The 18,606-nt window shown below is 38.9% G+C and overlaps 1 protein-coding gene across 3 annotated transcripts in view; it reads right to left on the bottom strand.

The window, feature by feature from the left end:
- The window catches only part of PDE1A (phosphodiesterase 1A), a 237,086-nt gene that overhangs the window by 72,564 nt on the left and 145,916 nt on the right, over positions 1–18,606 (bottom strand). For all 3 annotated transcript variants that reach the window (XM_045868406.1, XM_045868407.2, XM_054506108.2), the window contains one exon: positions 1,803–1,985. In XM_045868406.1, the coding sequence (XP_045724362.1) occupies positions 1,803–1,985 (183 nt within the window). The remainder of the gene's footprint in view (positions 1–1,802; positions 1,986–18,606) is intronic.

Consider the following 18,606-nt stretch of genomic DNA (forward strand, 5'->3'; position numbering starts at 1 on the left):
GATATTTTCAATTTGGTGTTAATGAAAATCAATAACTGTCATACACTTTCCTAAGTTGTTTTTTTTAAAAATGGCAACATGGTTATGGATATTCTTTCTCTCCAGCCCTGCTTCCCTGTTGCAGACTTCTGGTCCCACCTGGCAGAGTTGAGACCAGTTTATGCACCTTATAAGGGGGTGTGGGTATCACCTCACCACACTAATCAAATTGCTTATTATGAGGATTCTTTTATCAAAGCCAATTAAATATAGTTAATAAATACTCGAAATAATTTAAATAATCACTGAGTGGTTATTATCGTGGATAGTAGAAGCACAAAACAAGAAACTTCAAGTTTTATGTGCTGTAGTTATATTTTTAAATGGCATCAAATATTTCTTGCAATGCATTCTCATTTACATTTTTAGAAATCCAAATGTGTTTCCTATTGTTCCTTTATCAGAGGAAAATTAAAGTATATAATGTTCATTAGAAATAATAGAGATCTCAGAAGATGAAAAATGATGTGGTCTCTCTTAAATTTAAGCACACTGACAAAAAAAACTCTCTTCCTCAATTTTATTAGTTTAGAAAATATTTCATCTTTTTATATATAATTTAATATAACGCAATTTTTTTTAATCTAAGCGATTTCTAGTAACTAGTTTTCAAAAATTGTCAGATGTAACGTGTTTATTTCAAGTATTTTCTTTAGTTTTAATTCTGGAACATCTTGTTTCCTAGACAGAAAAATAGGCTGTATTCTTAAAGGGCTAAACAAATAAAAAATTAGGCCACATTAACATGTATTTCACACGAGAAACTATGGTGATTCGATTTGGAGCATCTAGGGGTCATCAAGTATTCCTTGCTTCAGTGACAGAAATGTAAAAAGCTCTTCAAAAGCAGACATAAGGAGCTTTTCTCCCATGATGGAAAGAGGATGGTCTTTTTGCTTTAATGCAGAGAAAGGCCCGTTTGATTTTAGTATGTAGTACAGAACTTGTTTTATGAAATGTTACATTTTATGCAAATAAAATTAGTTGTGTAACACATGAACATGCTATAATTTTTTTAACAGTTACTCACAAAGGTACATTTGAGGGCATTGGCCATTCAAAATCTTTGCTTTTAGTCTTTCCTTTTTTAAAAAATATTTTATTTGCACATGTACGTGCATGAGAGAGAGAGAGAGAGAGAAAGAGAGAGAAAGGGAGAGAGAGAGCGTGCATAAGCAGGGGGGAAGGGCAGAGGGAGAAGGAGAAGCAGGCTCCCAACTGAGCAGGGAGCCTGACGTGGGGCTCTATCCCAGGACCCTGGAATCATGACCTGAGCCAAAGGCAGACGCTTAACCGCCTGAGTCACCCAGGCACCCTTGCTTTTAGTCTTTAGGTCAATTTATTATTTATTTATTTATTTAATTTTATTTATTTCTTTGACAGAGAGAGAGAGACCACAAGTAGGTAGAGCGGTAGACAGAGGGAAAAGCAGGCTCTCCGCTGAGCAGGGAGCCAGACAAGGGGCTCTATCCCAGGACCCTGAGATCATAACCTGAGCCGAAGGCAGACGCTTAACCAACTAAGCCACCCAGGCGCCCCAGTCTTTATGTCAATTTAAAAGAAATAAAAGTACTAAACCCAGGACAAAACATTTTTGTTAAGGCAAATTCACAACCAAGTTCTAAATTTGCTCATTCTGGGTATACTTATAATTGAAGTGTTCCTCAATAAGTAAAATGTTTGACTCATATAACTTTGATATGGTAAGTATATCTCCTGCCTTCCAAATTTTATCATCTTGAGATACTAACAATTTCACTTACCTTTCCACAAAAATTCCAGCTTGAACAGCATGCACAATGCTTCGAAATTTTGGTTTTTCCTCAGATTTCTTTTTCATCATCCCCATTTTCCTTGTGAAGGTGGACGCCAACCAGTCCCGTACTTCTGATGGGACCGAATCTGTCTGAATGTCACTGAGCTCATCTTCGGTATCCAGCAGTCTTCTACAAAAATTTATACAGATTAAACTTTAGGAAAAAGTGAAGAAAATCTGATAACAAAACAAACATTGCAATAGGATTGAAAATATAGCAAATCACTCTCTGATCATCCCTTAATACTAGCTACTTAAAAAAAAAAGAAAGGAAAAATGATTGGATTAACATTTGAAAAGCTCTGAATTTCTCAAATTGGTCGTCTTCTGAAGGCAAGCACTAACGGACTTGAGCTTTTGCAGCTTCCCAAACGTGATACCGTGATACCGGTCTGGAGATATCAGTTCATATACTATTCTGGTAATGAACAGAACTAAAATGGAGAAGAGAGTTCATACGCAGATGTCTGTTATTAAAGGAGGCAACTGGAGTGGAAAGAAAACGGAATAGAAGCTATCAAAGTCGTCTTACATTTACTAACCTTGCTTATACATAATACAGCTAGCACAGCCTGCTTGCATAAGGCCTCGAGTCCACAAAAGTCATTCACATGTGTTACCTGAGTGCTATCTCTAAATTTTAGAAAATAATTCATCAAGTACTCTAAAAGATATTCATTCTGAGATCAACATCACAGATTTAAAAAGTGAAGAAAAAAGATAAATATATTATTTTGGAAGCTCATTTTAGGTGACAGAGCCAGCGGAAGTGGGAGAGAGACACCCCGAGTTAAGTGCAGATGCTGTCTTGAGGGTGGAGACCAGGCGTGTCTAGAAGCGCGGGCGAGGAAATCAACTGCATGAGGGGGAGTGAACGGAAGTGAAACCACCGCAATGTCTTGTCCTCTAGAAGCTCCAGGTAGACAACACTGACTGAACTGAGGGGTGTAGAACCTGCCCTTAAGGCTGGTCAGCTCCAGTGATCCAGAACTTCCTAAAGGTGTGAGCAGGGAAGACAGTGTGAAAGGCTCCCCACAAATGACAAAACACTCTACAGAGCGATTGAGCTTTGCCTCCGGGAAGAACACGGGCCACCTTTGTCTGTCGCTTGACTTTGTTGTATCCGTGTCGGTGCACTGATAACTCAGAGCTATTTTTAGCGCACTTTAGTTTTGGCTTTGGGGTTCCATTCGCTTAGGTAAATCTCTTTGTACAGAGTGAAGCCCAGGGATCATAAGCTGATGGAAGGAAGACAGAATGATAGTGTGTGCTAAGGCCTCCAGGACAAGTCACACCATCTTGAGAGGGCAGGGACCAAGGAAAGGGCAAAAAAAGGTAGAAAGCCCACCCACAGCACCCAATGATGCCAGAAAGAGTCTCAAAAGGTAATGGGTATTAAAGAGGGCATGTATTGAATAGAGCATTGGGTGTTATATGCAAACAATGAATCATGGAACACTACATCAAAAAAATTAATTAATTAAAAAAAAACTAAAAAAAAAAAGGTTATATGATGACCTCTATGTGCTGCTCTTTTCTAGAAACATTCAGAGCACAGTCACTTGCCAATATTTACTTTTCATGGTATAACCACACAAATGAATTTATGAAATGACTTATGAGAAAATATATACATCTTAAGTGCTGGAGTTACAAAACTACAGGTATACGTATGAAGATAAAAGAGCCTTAAGTAACTGGAAGTTAATACTGATTAATACTTACTTTGTATCTTTTTTAATTTTCTTTTGGAACTTATGTTTGGGTGGTTTTGATTTATCCTTAATACACTGACATTGTAACCCCTGGCAAAATATTTTTTTTAGCATTTTGTCCATTTTAGCCTGTTTAGCCCATTTAGACCATGTAGTGTCTGAAAATTCAGGGCTTATACTATTTCCATTATTTCTTATCTAGTGATCAGATAAAACCACAGAACAGGACAGGTGGAATGGGAGTCATTGTGGTGTAATCCTGTGATGTCACCAAGCTCCAAGAATTCTCCTGCTGCCCTGTTTTATCAGCTACTCAAAGTAGAATGACAGACACATTGTAATGCAGGTCAATTGATTCTTTGAAAATTTGATGTTGATGACTTTAAGACTGTATGTCCTAAGCTCATAAATTATCCAAGACAGATCATCAACAAAATCAGCATACGGAAATGAGATATCAAATAGGGATATGAGACTTAAGAGTCTGGTAATATGGTTATTCTTCATCATGATGCATGATGTCATTCATTAAGAAGGAATGAACATATAATCTTGGAGAAAGAGTAATGTGAATTCATTTGTGGGTATAGGAATAAAGGAGTGTGTAAAGGGGAAAGCATGAGATATGTTATTCTATAACTAAAAGCAAATTTTGAAAAAGCAACAAATACCTCTTCAATGGTTAATTTTATATGTTAACCATGGCTAGGGTATAGTGCCCGTTATTTGGTCAAACATCAGTCTAAGTGTTGCTGTCAAGGTGTTTTTTTACATGTGATTGACATTTAAATCAGTAGACTTTGAGTAAAGCAGATTACCTTCCATAATGTGAGTGGGCTCATCCAATTAATTAAAGACCTTAAGAGGTAAAACAGAGATTCCCTTAAGAGGAAGTAATTCTGCCTTCAGACTGCTTTCAGACTAAAGATTGTTAACATTTACTCCTGGCAGAATTTCCAGCCAGTGTCAGCCTGTTCTGAAGATTTCCGTCTCACCAGCCCCCACAATCATGTGAACCAATTCCTTAAAATTAATTTCAATCTCTCTCTCTCTCTCTTTCTCTCATTCTCTCTTTCTAATAATATAAAGGCTAAGGAGATAGAATATTTCTATCATTCATGAACACTATGTGGTAACTACCTGCATGGATTATAAATCCGATAGATGACAAAGGCACAACTCTGCATTATATTAATATTCACTTAATAGAGAACATCACTTGTACTTCTGGTTTTGAAATATAAAAATCATTTGCAAGGGGGGCGCCTGGGTGGCTCAGTCGTTAAGCGTCTGCCTTCGGCTCAGGTCATGGTCCCAGGGTCCTGGGATCGAGTCCCGCATTGGGCTCCCTGCTCGGCAGGAAGCCTGCTTCTCGCTCTCCCACTCCCCCTGCTTGTGTTCCCTCTCTCGCTGTGTCTCTCTCTGTCAAGTAAATAAATAAAATCTTTTAAAAAAAAAATCATTTGCAAGGAACTAAAATGCCTTTTTAGCTATTATGGATCTAAACACCAAACTGTCTTTTCATGTATTAATAGCTCTTTTTTTATTGCTGAATCAGAATCCATTGTATGGATATACTAGTTTGTTTATACATTCAACCATGGTCATCTTGGTCGCTTCCAAGTTCTGACAACTACAAAAAAACTGTTATAAATAGTTGTATGCAGACTTTTCCAGTTCATTTGAGTAAATACCAAGGACCACAATGGTTGAATTGTATGGTAAGAGTATGTTTCGTTTTTTAAAGAAACTTCCAAACTGTCTCCCAAGGTGGCTTACTGTTCTGCATTCCTACCAGCAATGAATGAGACAAAGCCATCATCACCTCTCTCCTGGCCAACTGCAGTAGCTGCCCACTGGTCTCCCAGTTCTTGTCCTGACCCACTTTAGTCTCTCTTCTGCAGCCAGAATGCCTCTTTTAGAGTCAGACCTTGTCAATGCCTAATTCATAAAGTCCTACATAGCTCATCACAAGCGCTGTCTTTACCTTCATCTCTTAACTAGTTTCCCCTTATGCATTTTGTTCCAGCAACACTGACCTTACTGTGCTCAACCCTGCCAGGCTTGCTTCTGCTCTAGGGTCTTTGCACTTGCTATTTGCTTTGCTTAGACTCTCTTACCATATTTGAGAGGATCATTTTCTCACTGTATTCAGGTAAAGAGGGCTTCCCTGACCCCCCCCAACTCAACTAGTAAACACCTCTATTCTGTGTTTTTGTCCTACTATCGACTTCTTAGCACTTACCATTACTTGATATCATGTTGTATGTTTACTGGTTTGTTTATTCACTTTATGTTTCATACACTAAACTGTAAAGACCTTGAAAGCAAAGAGTTGGTCTGTTTTTTTTTTTTTTTTTTGAGCATTATTGTATCACCAGCACCTACAACAGTGCATGGCACAGAGTAGGAGATGAGCATGTATCTATTGAATGTTTAGAAAACATCTAGAGAGATTTCCACTAAACTATTATAAGTGATTACTTTTGAGGAGTAAAGTGAGGATGGGGATGGTAGAAGAAACTTTAATCTTTAGAGTCCTATATTATTTGATTGATAATCAGCAGCAGCATCCTGGGAGTGAATTCACTATTGTCAATCATCTCTTTTAGGATAATTTGCATTTGAATAACCCCTTTAAAATTTTTGAAGCAAATTATGGGGCAACATGTATATTTGGTGTGGGAAAGACATTAAACATTTGTTATGGCATTTTGAATTATAGGCACAGTAAAAAGAAATTTTAAAAATTGTATACACTGTGTGCATGCCTTTAGCCCAGGAAGTCAGTATTTCTGTTAAATACTCTTTTAGACTCATTTCTCAAGTAGAGTATAGTAAGACATTCCTAAGGAAGTTATAAATAAATTGTAGCAGATTCATTAAGATAATTATTTTTCAGTTTGGAGAAAAGAAACTTGAAAGACATGTGAATAAAACCTAAATATAAACAATTTTTTTAAAAAAACAACAGACCTAATGACATGTTATTTCTCCCCACTCCTCTCCGTCTCTCTCTTCTCCATTTTGTCCTCCCTTTCCCTGGCACCCGCCTTGTACTCTCTGTCTTCCTGCCTCTGAGCATCACAAGGACTCTTTGGGTTTCATTGGATCATGCTATCTAGCAAAACTATAGTATAATATGGAATAGTAATCCTGGGCTTTTGCTAGAGAATAATCATAAACAGTTTTCCTATATATCTATTTGAGACATGTGAAGATATCTGAATATTTAAGTAAGATTATGTCACAGAGAAAACATGTAAGACTACATTGTGCCCTCATTTCATTTTTGAAATAAATTTGTGCAAGTAGGTTGATCAAATGGGATCTCGAATACTATAATTAATTTTGCTTTCAGAATATCCAAGAGCTCAATTACTCTTCATCCTAATGTTATATGGTAGAGTAAGCATAATTGTTTACATCATGAGTGCTCTTAAAAAATAAAGACTTTGTGTTTAAGAATCTTACAACATGAAAACATAGTCATTGGTGCATTTTTCCTTAGGAATTCTTAAAATGCACTCTATAGAAAATAAATGATAAGGAGTATATGTGTAAAATGTTATCACTGTTGACCTCTTAGAAATGCTTCCTCTGTCTGATGTAACTTTTTCTTTCTTTCTTTCTTTCTTTCTTTCTTTCTTTCTTTCTTTCTTTCTTTCTTTCTTTCTTTCTTTCTTTCTTTCTTTCTTTCTTTCCTTTCTTTCTTTTTTTTTGAGTCCTAAGAGCGTCAATAAAGCAGAAAGTTAAGGATCCTTAAACATGAACTAAGGGTAGATGGGGGGCCAGGGAGCTGTGAAAACTGACCCTCCATCCAATCAGTGTCCAACTGACCCTTGGAAGTTATTTATATCCCAAATTTTCTCTTGAAATCAGATGACACAACTCCCAAAGGGCTTATTTTTTGAACTAGAAAATTTTCAGGGGAAGGGAATAAAGAAGGAGGTGGCCATGGAAGGAGAGGTCATGAGATTTTGACTTTTACAATTACATCAGTGAAAATATTTCTGTCCACAGTGGACTCTTGGAAAATGGTTACACCAGTGTACCCACACAGTTATTTCCAGGCAATTGGTGCCCACATTTGTACCTACTGAATGTTAAGATTCGAGTGCTAGACACAGTTAGAAACTGGCTGCTTAGGTTTGAAATTTTCTTTTCCCTGCTTTACTCTTCTTATAAAGGATACATTTCAATAAGCCACCAAGTCTTTCAGTTCTGCCCCTAATATTTGCTGGGCCCAGGGCAGGAGCACATTTTTCCCAAATACCATATAATTAAATAGTTTAAAGTTTTATATCAAATGAATGAATTATTAAATGTGCTCTATCCTCCTACCTTTTAAGAAGTTTCATAAAAGCCTGGCCTTACTGTGTAAGCAGGTGGACACTGCAGCCTCCCTCAATATTCTCATCAACCTGCCCAGCTTTGAAAGCAGCTGCTTCTTGGCTACTCTTTAGAGGTGGAGGGGTACCCATATCAACAGTGTTCTGGCCCACTCAGGAGGAAAGACCTAAGAAAGGAGCCCACTAAGACTTCGGAGCAGACTAGGAGACTTTTGGGCAGAGAATTCTGGGATCTCAGTGTCCAGAATATGGGACAGGAGCACAATGGGCAGGATAGGGAATTCTATAGTCCAAGTACCTAGATGAGGGAGAGGGGCATGTGTTTCAAGTTGTCCTTGGCTTGAAGACTTACCACCTCATGGGGAGGGTCACACCAGACATGAGCCATCGTTGAGCACTCTAAAATGAGGGGCAGTGTTCAGGGAAGCAGTTATACTGGCCCTGGGCTAAGGATAGTACTGAACTCATACATGGTAAATATCTTCCAAGTGAGCCCTCCAGGGATGGCTGGGGGATTAAGAGAAGTGGATCGTTTTGCAGTATGGATATTTGGGGGGGGGGGTAAGTGGTTCCCACATAGGTAAATCCATTAGTGTTATTTCTTTGATGAGCACATATCTATGATCTGAGCTGACTGCAGTCCCCCACCAAAAAGAAAACCAAAACCAAAACCAAACCAAACCAAACCAAAACCCTAAGAGCAATACTAAAGCTTCACTCAGACCTCAGTTATCTGAGGATAGATAGAGATGCTAATGCTAACTTTTTTACTTACTATGAATCAGGCTAGGAGCCACGCTTTACCTCATTTAATGCTCATAATACCATCATGAGGAAAATACAATTATTATCAGTACCCTTATTCTACTGATACAGACACCTTCAGTGATTTGCTCAGTCACACAACCGGGAGTGACCATGCCACTTTTGAACTCAAGTCTGATCTCAGAGTTTTAAGTTTTTAACTGCTCACTTACCCTTTACCTCAAATGCATGTTTTCTTACTAAGTACCCAGACTACCTTCACATTCAGGAGATACTAACATTATTTTCTATCCCATTTCTACCTCGAAATTTAGGGTTAAAAATAATTGATCTGAAAAAAAATCTTAAGAATTTGGCCCACCAGGGAATTTTTGGTTGGAGGAAGCTCAAATTTATTTTTCAAGACCGGTACATCAAATCATTCTCTCATAGAGAAATATATCTGGAATTTCAGGGTACTTTGAAGTACAATGAATTAAATGTCAGGATGAGAAAAGGTGATACATTCAAAATGCCATATTGACTTGTCAGTAACCTGCTTCCTGAGTGTGAGATACACTTGAATTAATTCTTCCAGGCTACCACCCAAGCTATTTATTTATTTGTTTATTTATTATTTATTTGTTTATTCCTTGTCTTGTTCCAAAAAGGACTTAAGATGGCAGGCTCATAAATTTATTTCAACAGTTTTTGTTGTTAATGTTGTTTTTGGCAGTTTTCTTTCCTTTTTCTGTCTATGCAATAACTTTGTTCTTTTGTTTTTATTAGTCCTTTTTTTTTTTTTTTTTTTTTTGTGAACTGTGAAAAGATGACCATTGCATCTGAGGGACTATTAAGACTGCACATTTGCCGGGGACAAGTTTGGGGAGACAAGTTAGTTATGCTGACCTTAGCTTAATTCTCAAGAGGCAAATCTTGGCTAAAACAAGACCAGCTAAGGAGAATGTTAAAGTTAGATGCCGTTTTCTTCAAGTTGAGGTCTAAGGACGGCTCTATGCCTCCTCCGTACCCACCCAAGGAAACAAAGAGTCCTAGGCACAGGAGGTTCCATCCCCTAGGACAGATGGAAGGGGCAAGGGGAATGCTGCAGGAGGAGTCTGAGAAGGAGTCAAGTTCCTCAGACAGTTGGGATTCAGCTTGTATTTTTGGAGTTAGTTGGGAGATGGAAATGGAGGGAACGGGTGAAGCAGAAAACTGCCTTAAGCCTGCCTGATGACTCTTGGCTTCCCACCAGAAAGTGCTCTTAGCTCAAAAATATCTTTGAAAACATGCCATTAGGCACAAAGCTTCACATTCCATTAATTACTAAATTTTTTGATTAATAACCATCCTCTGTGGTTAGGAGAACTGCCTCTGGAGTCAAACTCCTGGCTTCATTGCCTATTTGCTGTTGGTCTTGGGAAATGTGCTTCATCCTACCTGAGTCTCAGTTTCTTTTTCAGTAAAAGAGAAATGATAATAATTGTATCCCTAGTGGTGGGGTTGTGAGGACGGAATGGCTAAATGCACGGAAAGCACTTAGAAAAGTATCTGTCACAAAGAAAGTCCTCAAAGAACCCCAGTTATTTACACATCTACATGAGTTAGTCTCAGCAGATTTCTATTTCTGACATGAAGGGAAAGGAGGGTGTCCTCTCATGGGGATGGAAGTGTTTGAGACATTTTATGGGAAGAAGTTGGTTAAAGTGACTTTGGAGAGCCAAAGAACAATGTAAAGATTCTATGGATCATAAAGAAGTAGTGGGAGGAATCTCCAAAAATAACTTTTACCTACTTTAAAAATTTACCTAGTAAAATAGGCAAATTCATAGAGACAAAAAAATAGAACAGAGGTTTCCAGGGGTTGAGAGGAGGAGGAGAATGGGAGTTATTGTTTAATGGGTACAGAGTTTATTTTGGGATGATGAAAAAGTTCTGGAAGTAGAGAGCGGAGAGCACAACATTGCAAATGTACTTAATTCCACTGAATTGCACCTTTAAAACGGTTAAAATGGTAGCTTTTTTTTTTTTTTTAAGATTTTATTTATTTATTTGAGACAGAGAGAATGAGAGAGACAGAGAGCACATGAGAGAGGGGAGGGTCAGAGGGAGAAGCAGGCTCCCTGCCGAGCAGGGAGCCCGATGCGGGACTCGATCCAGGGACTCCAGGATCATGACCTGAGCCGAAGGCAGTCGCTTAACCAACTGAGCCACCCAGGCGCCCTAAAATGGTAGCTTTTATGTTATGTACATTTTATCACAACACCACAGTATCTACCTATATTGTCTTCCTGCCCTGTTTTCCAGGGAATAGATATGTTACCTTTTCTAATCAGAGAAGTGAGACATAAGAGAAGGGCATTCTGTTCTTCATCTAACTGTGCGTCTGTCTGAGGATTACTAAGAGTGTTAGGGTAGAGAAAAGGGTGGCCTGCAGGCCAGAAATGAAGCCTAGGGGCATATAGTTTCACAGATCTGGGAGAATTGACCACACCGCAAATCAAAGGACGGGCCTGCTTCCCCTGTGCCCTAGACTTGCTGCCCTGAGGCACCGCTCCTCTCCAGCACCTCTTATTGTGCTGGAATTTCCTGGTTGAAGGAGGCATTTCAGCACAAGACCATCTCACATACCACATGGGATAATATTTGGGCTACACTCTTAATAAGACCTTAGGATTCTAACCATTACATTTCTAACATTCATCTCTCTTTTCTGTAGCCTTATTTTGACATCCTCTAGCACAGTTCTCAAAGTGTGGTTCCTAGACCAGCAGGATCAGCAGCACCTGGGAACTTCAAGGCTCTGCTCCAACCAACTAAATGAGAAACTTTGGGGGTGGAGCCCAGCACTCTGTTTTAACAAGCACTCCAGGTGACTCTCAGGAATGCTGAAGGTTTGAGAACTGCTCTCATCCATTCACGGCTTGCCAATTAACTGAATATCTCTGTCAGAAAAACAAGATTCAGTTGTATTCTGTTACATGGACTTAGCACTGCTTATTTCCATAGGCCCATTATTTCACTGTCAGAGATGAAGAGTGTTGGGGAACTATCAGGAAAGCACTGGTGGGAGAATCTCCATAAAGGTATCTTAATGAATATTTTATATTGATGTTACAAATGAGAATTATCTGTATGTTACTTAATTGCAAAATAGAAAAGTCGGTTTCTCAACTGAGTTGGGGTGGAACATGGATACTTAGAAGAGCTGCAATATATCTGGAGGACAGGAGTGTGAAGGAAGACAAAAAATGTATTTCTTTCTAAACTTATGAGGCCAAAACACAACAAGAATGACAAGAGGGAGTGAACAAGAGCCAAACAGAATAGCAAAATAATTATCATCGTATATAGATTGTCCTTCATAAATATTTGTTGAATAAATGAATGGATGTATAAAAACATAGGCAGAGAATCTCTAGTCCTAGTGGTTGTTCAACAAAGTCATTTTTTTGTTTGTTTTGATGCATATGTTATATGTGTTAACATTTTCAGTCAGGCCCTGCTTCATGTGTGAAAAGATGATATCTGAAAATGTTTTTTAAAATATTTGCTGTTACCCTGTGGCCCTTTGTCCATATAGTCAGCCATGATTTCATTCACTGACTCAAGTTATATGTGAAACACAATTACTTAAAGGGAGAAAACTTCTGTTCCTGAACTTGACTTTTCAAAATCCAGATCCCATGGAAGGTGGGAAAGACCCAGGCAAAGACAACAGAAGAGTACACGAGTCAGAGCAGAGTTTCCATTCCTAGGACTGTGCACAGACGCCCTCGGTTAAACAAGAGGAGTCGAAAAGGAAGACAGAAGGGATCTTGAGAAGGGACCCTGAATCCTGCCTGACTTCTCCAAACTAAGAAAAACCCTGAGGGGAGTGACAACACACCCCAAATAAATTCCCAGGATCCTGGAATAGAAGATAGCTGGATACCCCACCCTACCTTCAGCCCCCACTTCCAAGTGGAATGGGAGGATAACAAGATCCCAGTGCAGAACTGGATGGTGTGTGTCAGGACAGACAGCCTCAAAAATGATGGTGACACAGAGCAGACTGACGGAGATGGAGATGAGAGAAAAGTGAGGAACAGTAGACAGAACCAAAATATACTTCGGAAGTAGGCTTGCTGATAAAATATGGCAAAGAATGAGGAAATAACTTGTATTTAATGAGGAAAGTCTTAAGTATCTGACTTTCTAGTACTTGACACTTGCCCAAGGACCACATATTGTTGTTTAGCTGTATCATGGAATCAATAGGTTTTATGGGCTACCTTGGAAACTGAATCAACCTATTACCTTGTTTTAAGGGAAAATAGAATGTGAATTCTAAGTAGCTAACTTAGAAATCAAACTTTTGTTTTAGGACTTCTTATTAGGGTAAAACGACTTCCCGGATGGATTAGAGATTAAGAATTTGAGCTTTGAAATAAGGCAGACCTATGTGGCTGTTAGGATGCTCTCAACAGCACGTGACATCAACCCTAACCTCAAGCAGCTTAAATAGGAGGGAGATTTACTATTTTCCTTAAGAAGAAAACTAAAGGTAGATTGACTCCATGAAGGGATTTTTAAAGTCAGCAGGTGAATAACATCAAGGACTCAGGTTTCTTCCATCTTTCTATACTATCACCTTTAATGTTATATTTAGCTTTATGCTTATGGCAAGATGGTTGTACCAATTTCAAACATCACACCCAGATACAGCAAAACCCAGATGCACAGGATTCCCATTTTATGGAGAGGAAAGCATTTGCGCACACCCCCATCAGTCTTCCTTTTATATTCCATTAGCCAGAATTGCATCGTGCATCCATATATAAACTCTTTGGTTAGGGAATCGGAGGCTAATTACTGGTTTAAATCAATTAGAATTTCACTCATTGTGACCCTGGGCCTGGGGTTGATCTTCCCTGAATCACTTGTCTTTGCAGAGGAGAGTGAATAATTGGAAAAAAAAAAATGGGTTCTGTTGACGAGGAAGAAGAGTTAATGTTGGATTTAAGTTTAAACTTGTCTCTGACAATAATTATATGATCCTGAGCAAGTCCATTTGCTTTCTTCATGCCTCAAGTTTCTTAACTTTATAGTGGAAATAATATAAATATCTAATTCATAGGATTTTTTGAGAATTATATACAATCATATATGCAAGATGCATAATATGTTGCCTTGGGTATAGTTAATTGTCAAACAATCTTAATTGTTATTAATATCTTTGTTAGGAAAGAACAATATTTAAATTTATATCTTTCTCCTTTTTTAATAATTTTATTTGTTTGAGACAGAGCACAAGTTGGGGTGGAAGGGCAGAGAGAGAGGGAGAAGCAAACTCGCCACTGAGCAGGGAGCCAGATGCGGGGCTCGATCCCAGGACCCTCAGATCATAACCTGAGCCGAAGGCAGACACTTAACCAACTGAGCCACCCAGGTGCTCCTAAATTTATATCTCTTTCAAATCTAGTAAATATTCATTTATATTTTTCTGACCCCAAATTTCACAAACAGTAAGATCTTATATAATACATGGAGCTTTTTCTTGTTAGTCATCTCTCAAAAGATCTGGTCAAATTTTTTTTTCCCTTTTCACTAGTCTGGCTGTTTTTGAAAGTTTATAGAAAGTAATATACCACAGATGGACAGAAAATATGAAAATCAAGCGAAATGTACTGCCACTTTTTCTAAGCCTGGTTTTCACACTCCATCCACAGGGTGAGAACAGCCTACAAACACAGCACTCCAAACAACCACCCCTCCCTACAACTCGCACCATAAAAATGGAGTTCATAAAAATCAGAATTTGCTTTTTAGTGATTCACCAAGCTCCAACAGTGTCTTAGCACATACCCTTCAAATTGATTTCCTCCGAGACTCCTCCAAATAAAAGCAATCTAAAATATACAAGAGCCGGTATCTATAAATGCTCCCTCACTAAGCCAATGATAAGCAGCTCCCTCCTGTCACCCTGATGGTGACCAGAGTAGGTTAGGCATGAGTAGGTCTTTACATGGGACTTTGCAACCATGGATAAAAACACAGGATTCCAGAACAGAAATGGACTGGAGACTTCATCTTCCATGTTAAAAAACCAATGACTAGGGAAAAAGGAAATCAAAAACTCTTGCCCAGAGGCTCATCCTTAGTAGGAGCAAAGCCTGGATAGGAGTTGTTCAACATCTCACACAAATCTTGATCCAGGTCCCTCGCATGTGGTACTAACATAAACATGTTAATTTTTACTCCAGAGAAGACAAAGTTGTTGTTGTTTAGCAAAGTACTCTCCTCCATTCTCAATTCTTTGGCATGTGATTTAAATAAAATTGATCTCTTACCTGCCTCATGAGATGTTTGACCGCCGCACTTAAATATCCAACTCCCCTGGACCCACTGTTTGAGGGATACACATACTACGTGACTAGAATCCATGAAACATAAAGGTTGTGTTTGTTGGAGCCTCTGGGTAAGAAACCCTTTCTCATTCCTGCTGGATTTGAAGGTGTGAGGCTATAAAGCTTGAGAATACTATTGCTGTCTTGCTACCACTCAAAGGATCAAAAGGAGGCCATTACAGGACGAGTGAAACACAGAAGTGGCTCCCTTGACATCATTTTTGCCCAGAGTTACCTATGCTTTTGTCAGCAATAGCCATCAATGTTTTGGCAGTGAGACTTTCTTGAAGGTGGTTTGGTTGGGCTTCCTGTCACTTATAATGAAAATAGTCATGAAAGGTGTTCATTAGTCCTACTCTTTTTTTTCCCTTCTTGCCTGCGCTGGCTCTAAATGTCCATGGAGTACACATGAGTCAGTGCCATCATGATGTGCAGGTTGTAGCGACTAATCACAAAGGGGTTGCTCTCCAATGTCACATTGAACCCTTAGTTTTATAGTCCATGGTCTATATTTTGGCCATAAGTATCGTAGTGCTTCATGCTGAACAAGTGAGTTTAAAATAAATAGTAACTGGGCGCCTCGGTGCCTCAGTCAGTTAAGTGTCTGCCTTCAGCTGGGGTTGTGATCCCAGGGTCCTGGAATTGAGTCCTGCATCGGGCTCCCTGCTCAGCGGGGAATCTGCTTCTCCCTTTTCCTCTGCCACTTCCCCTGCTGTGCACTCTCTCTCTCTCTCAAATAAAAAAATAAAATCTTTAAAAACATAAATAGTAGCTAAACTTTCTGATTTTGCAATGCTACTTACATTTTGCTCATTTGAAGGGCTTAGCTGTGCACTGTTAGCTCCATCTTTATCTATATATTCCAGTTGTGCTTGGCTATTTATCTCTTTTCCTAGGTAACTTCCTAAGGATAACTTCTCACCTAATCTTTCTATAAATATTATTTCTCTTTAACCCAAATATCATTTTCACTCTTTGTCTCCAGGCTAACGGAAGCCTTCCATTCTATAAAAAGTATAAAACAAACAAGTAAATGTCCCTACTAATAGATTGTTCTATTTTGGATTTTTCCTACACTAACAAATTCTTGAAAAATAATCTAATTTCTTCTTGAGTTGTTCCACATTAATTCTTCATACTACCATAATCTGGCCAGCTTTTCTACTGAAACTCCACTCAAAGGCAACAGGGATCTCCTAACTGCATTCAGTGGTTCTCCCTGTGGTATTTGATTTACCCTTTTCAGTAACCCAGCTCTCCACTGGCTTTTGGTGCTTCCTATCTTCAGATATGCCTCTTGCTTCTGGATCTAGTCTTCCTCTGTCTCCTTTCTGGTAGCTCCATGCCTAACTTTCAATGCCTGCCTTTCCCATATCTGTCCTTGACTACCCTCCCACTCCACACCTCTATCTGACATTTCATCCTGTCCCCTGACTTCGGTTAGTAAGGTTGCATGGTGACCCATATTGAGATGGAACTCCAAGAGCATTTGAAAGCTTAATGGTTAGAGGTGAGAAAAATGCACATTTGAAAAGTCAAAAAATAATTTGCTTTTTTTTTCTTCAGAGGCTTTATTTTACCTTCAGAGAAAGACTGCTCTTTTGTTATATGAAAAATCTTTTCAATTGGTCCATTAGCTACACAAAAGTAAGGTGAAGGCCCTACACTGACATATAGAAGATTGAGACAATGTGCCTGCAAGAGATGAACCACTCTGAACAGTAATGTACATAATTGTCCTCATTAGGAACACAGTTGCATTGCTGCAAATTTAGTGTCTAAATGTAGATTTAGACTGCATAGTCTTTGAACATAGTTGTTGATCCTTGAGATGAACGCACAATTTGACGTTAATTTTGATAGCCCCCTTCCTTTCTCTCAGCCTTGGAGCTTAAGGTCCTGAACTCAGAGTGGGAAAATATGCTGAAAGGCACTCCCATAGGTGATGATAAGCTGGCGTCTGGAAGATGGGCTTAGACTTTAGAGGATGCAGATAAATGCCTGGGAGGGGACCTCTACAGAAGGGGTTGCATTGTAGGTTTTGAGAGCATCCATCAGGAAGGGCTTAGAGCAGTTACAGCTGAGTCTAGCATCGGTCTGGGGAGCTGGAGGAAAGCATTGAGCTCACGCTGGGGAGTAGTACCCACCTTTGGATTGCTGGATTTGAGAGGAAAATAGGGGACCTGCAGAGGAACAATTCAGCAGTTTGAAGCCAGAGAGCTGGCTGCAGAGGAAAGTGACAACCAGGAAAGATGGGTAAAATAAGTAAACACTCACTGAGCATTCCCAAAAACTTTAGGATAGGGAACACTTTGAAATAGCAAAGGAATTCCAATTATAAAAATAAAGCATAAAAAAATCTGAGACCGCTGTGTTGCAATCCCCAAATTCACATTTCTGACACTATATTTCTGAACTCCAATGCTCATATATCTAGCATGTTCTAGACGTTTTTATTTTTTTTAAGATTTTATTTATTTATTTGCCAGAGAGAGAGAGCGAGAGAGGGCATGAGCAGGGAGAGCAGCAGGCAGAGGGAGAAGCAGGCTCCCTGCCCGATGCAAGACTCCATCTCAGGACCCTGGGATCATGACCTGAGCCAAAAGCAGCCGCTTAAACAACTGAGCCACCCAGGCGCCCCTCCAGACATTTTTAAAAAATTAAGTCCTTTTGTTAGAAGCCATGCATTTAAGAATGAGCACGGGGAGCTTTGCCAGAGAACAAAACTCATTAACTTTAAGGAATACCTGCAAGTCCAATCCTATCTAGTTTGGAATCTTAACTCTGTACAACTCTTACTCCCTGTTACTCCTTCTGATTATGACTGAGTGCAGCTCTTTAGTGTTTCCTCCTATAATCTGTCAGTGTGCTTGGGTTTCTCTCCCTAACTCAGAACCTATCTGTTTCTTACTTGCAACATTTGTCCTTATGCCTAGGTTTGTCTTCATAGCTCTTGAGCCAGTTCTAGACACCAGCTGTGTGCACAACTGTCCTCTTGATTCTGCTGACCATGTGTCTGTATTCACTTCAGGTGCTCAGTAACGATTTGTTTCATGAGTGAATATTTGTTGGTAAATCCCTGTACTCGATGATTTCAAGGGGCTTAGACTCTAAAGTGCTCCAAACTTCACTCACTTTCTACTAGAATAACTTCTGAAAATCCTGATTGACATAACTGCATTCTTGCTCAAATTAATCTCTCACAAAATGAAGGACCCTTAGACTTAGTAAGACACAGAAGTTAACTGAGAATGTTGTTATCAAGATGTGTATCCTATTAAGATTCCTTTCCATCAGTTTGGACTTTGCTTTCACTTCCAGGTAACTATAGCCCACCTGTCTTCATTTTTTTTTTTTTTTTCAGGATCAAAAACTACTTTCAGGAAATTATTTGATTCACTTGGAAGTATAAATTCTATATTTTAATATGATATATATCCTAGAGGTATCTGCATTTTTATTAGTAAGACAAAAGTAGTGGTTATTATTTAACTTTTACTCTGTCATTTAATCCTCAGATCAACCCTATGAGGCCAGCATTGTCATTATTC

The sequence above is a fragment of the Mirounga angustirostris genome, unplaced genomic scaffold, assembly GCF_029215605.1.
Source record: "Mirounga angustirostris isolate CCGP_5_RB_7025 unplaced genomic scaffold, mMirAng1.0.hap1 SCAF_3, whole genome shotgun sequence".
Classification (NCBI taxonomy): Eukaryota; Metazoa; Chordata; class Mammalia; order Carnivora; family Phocidae; genus Mirounga; species Mirounga angustirostris.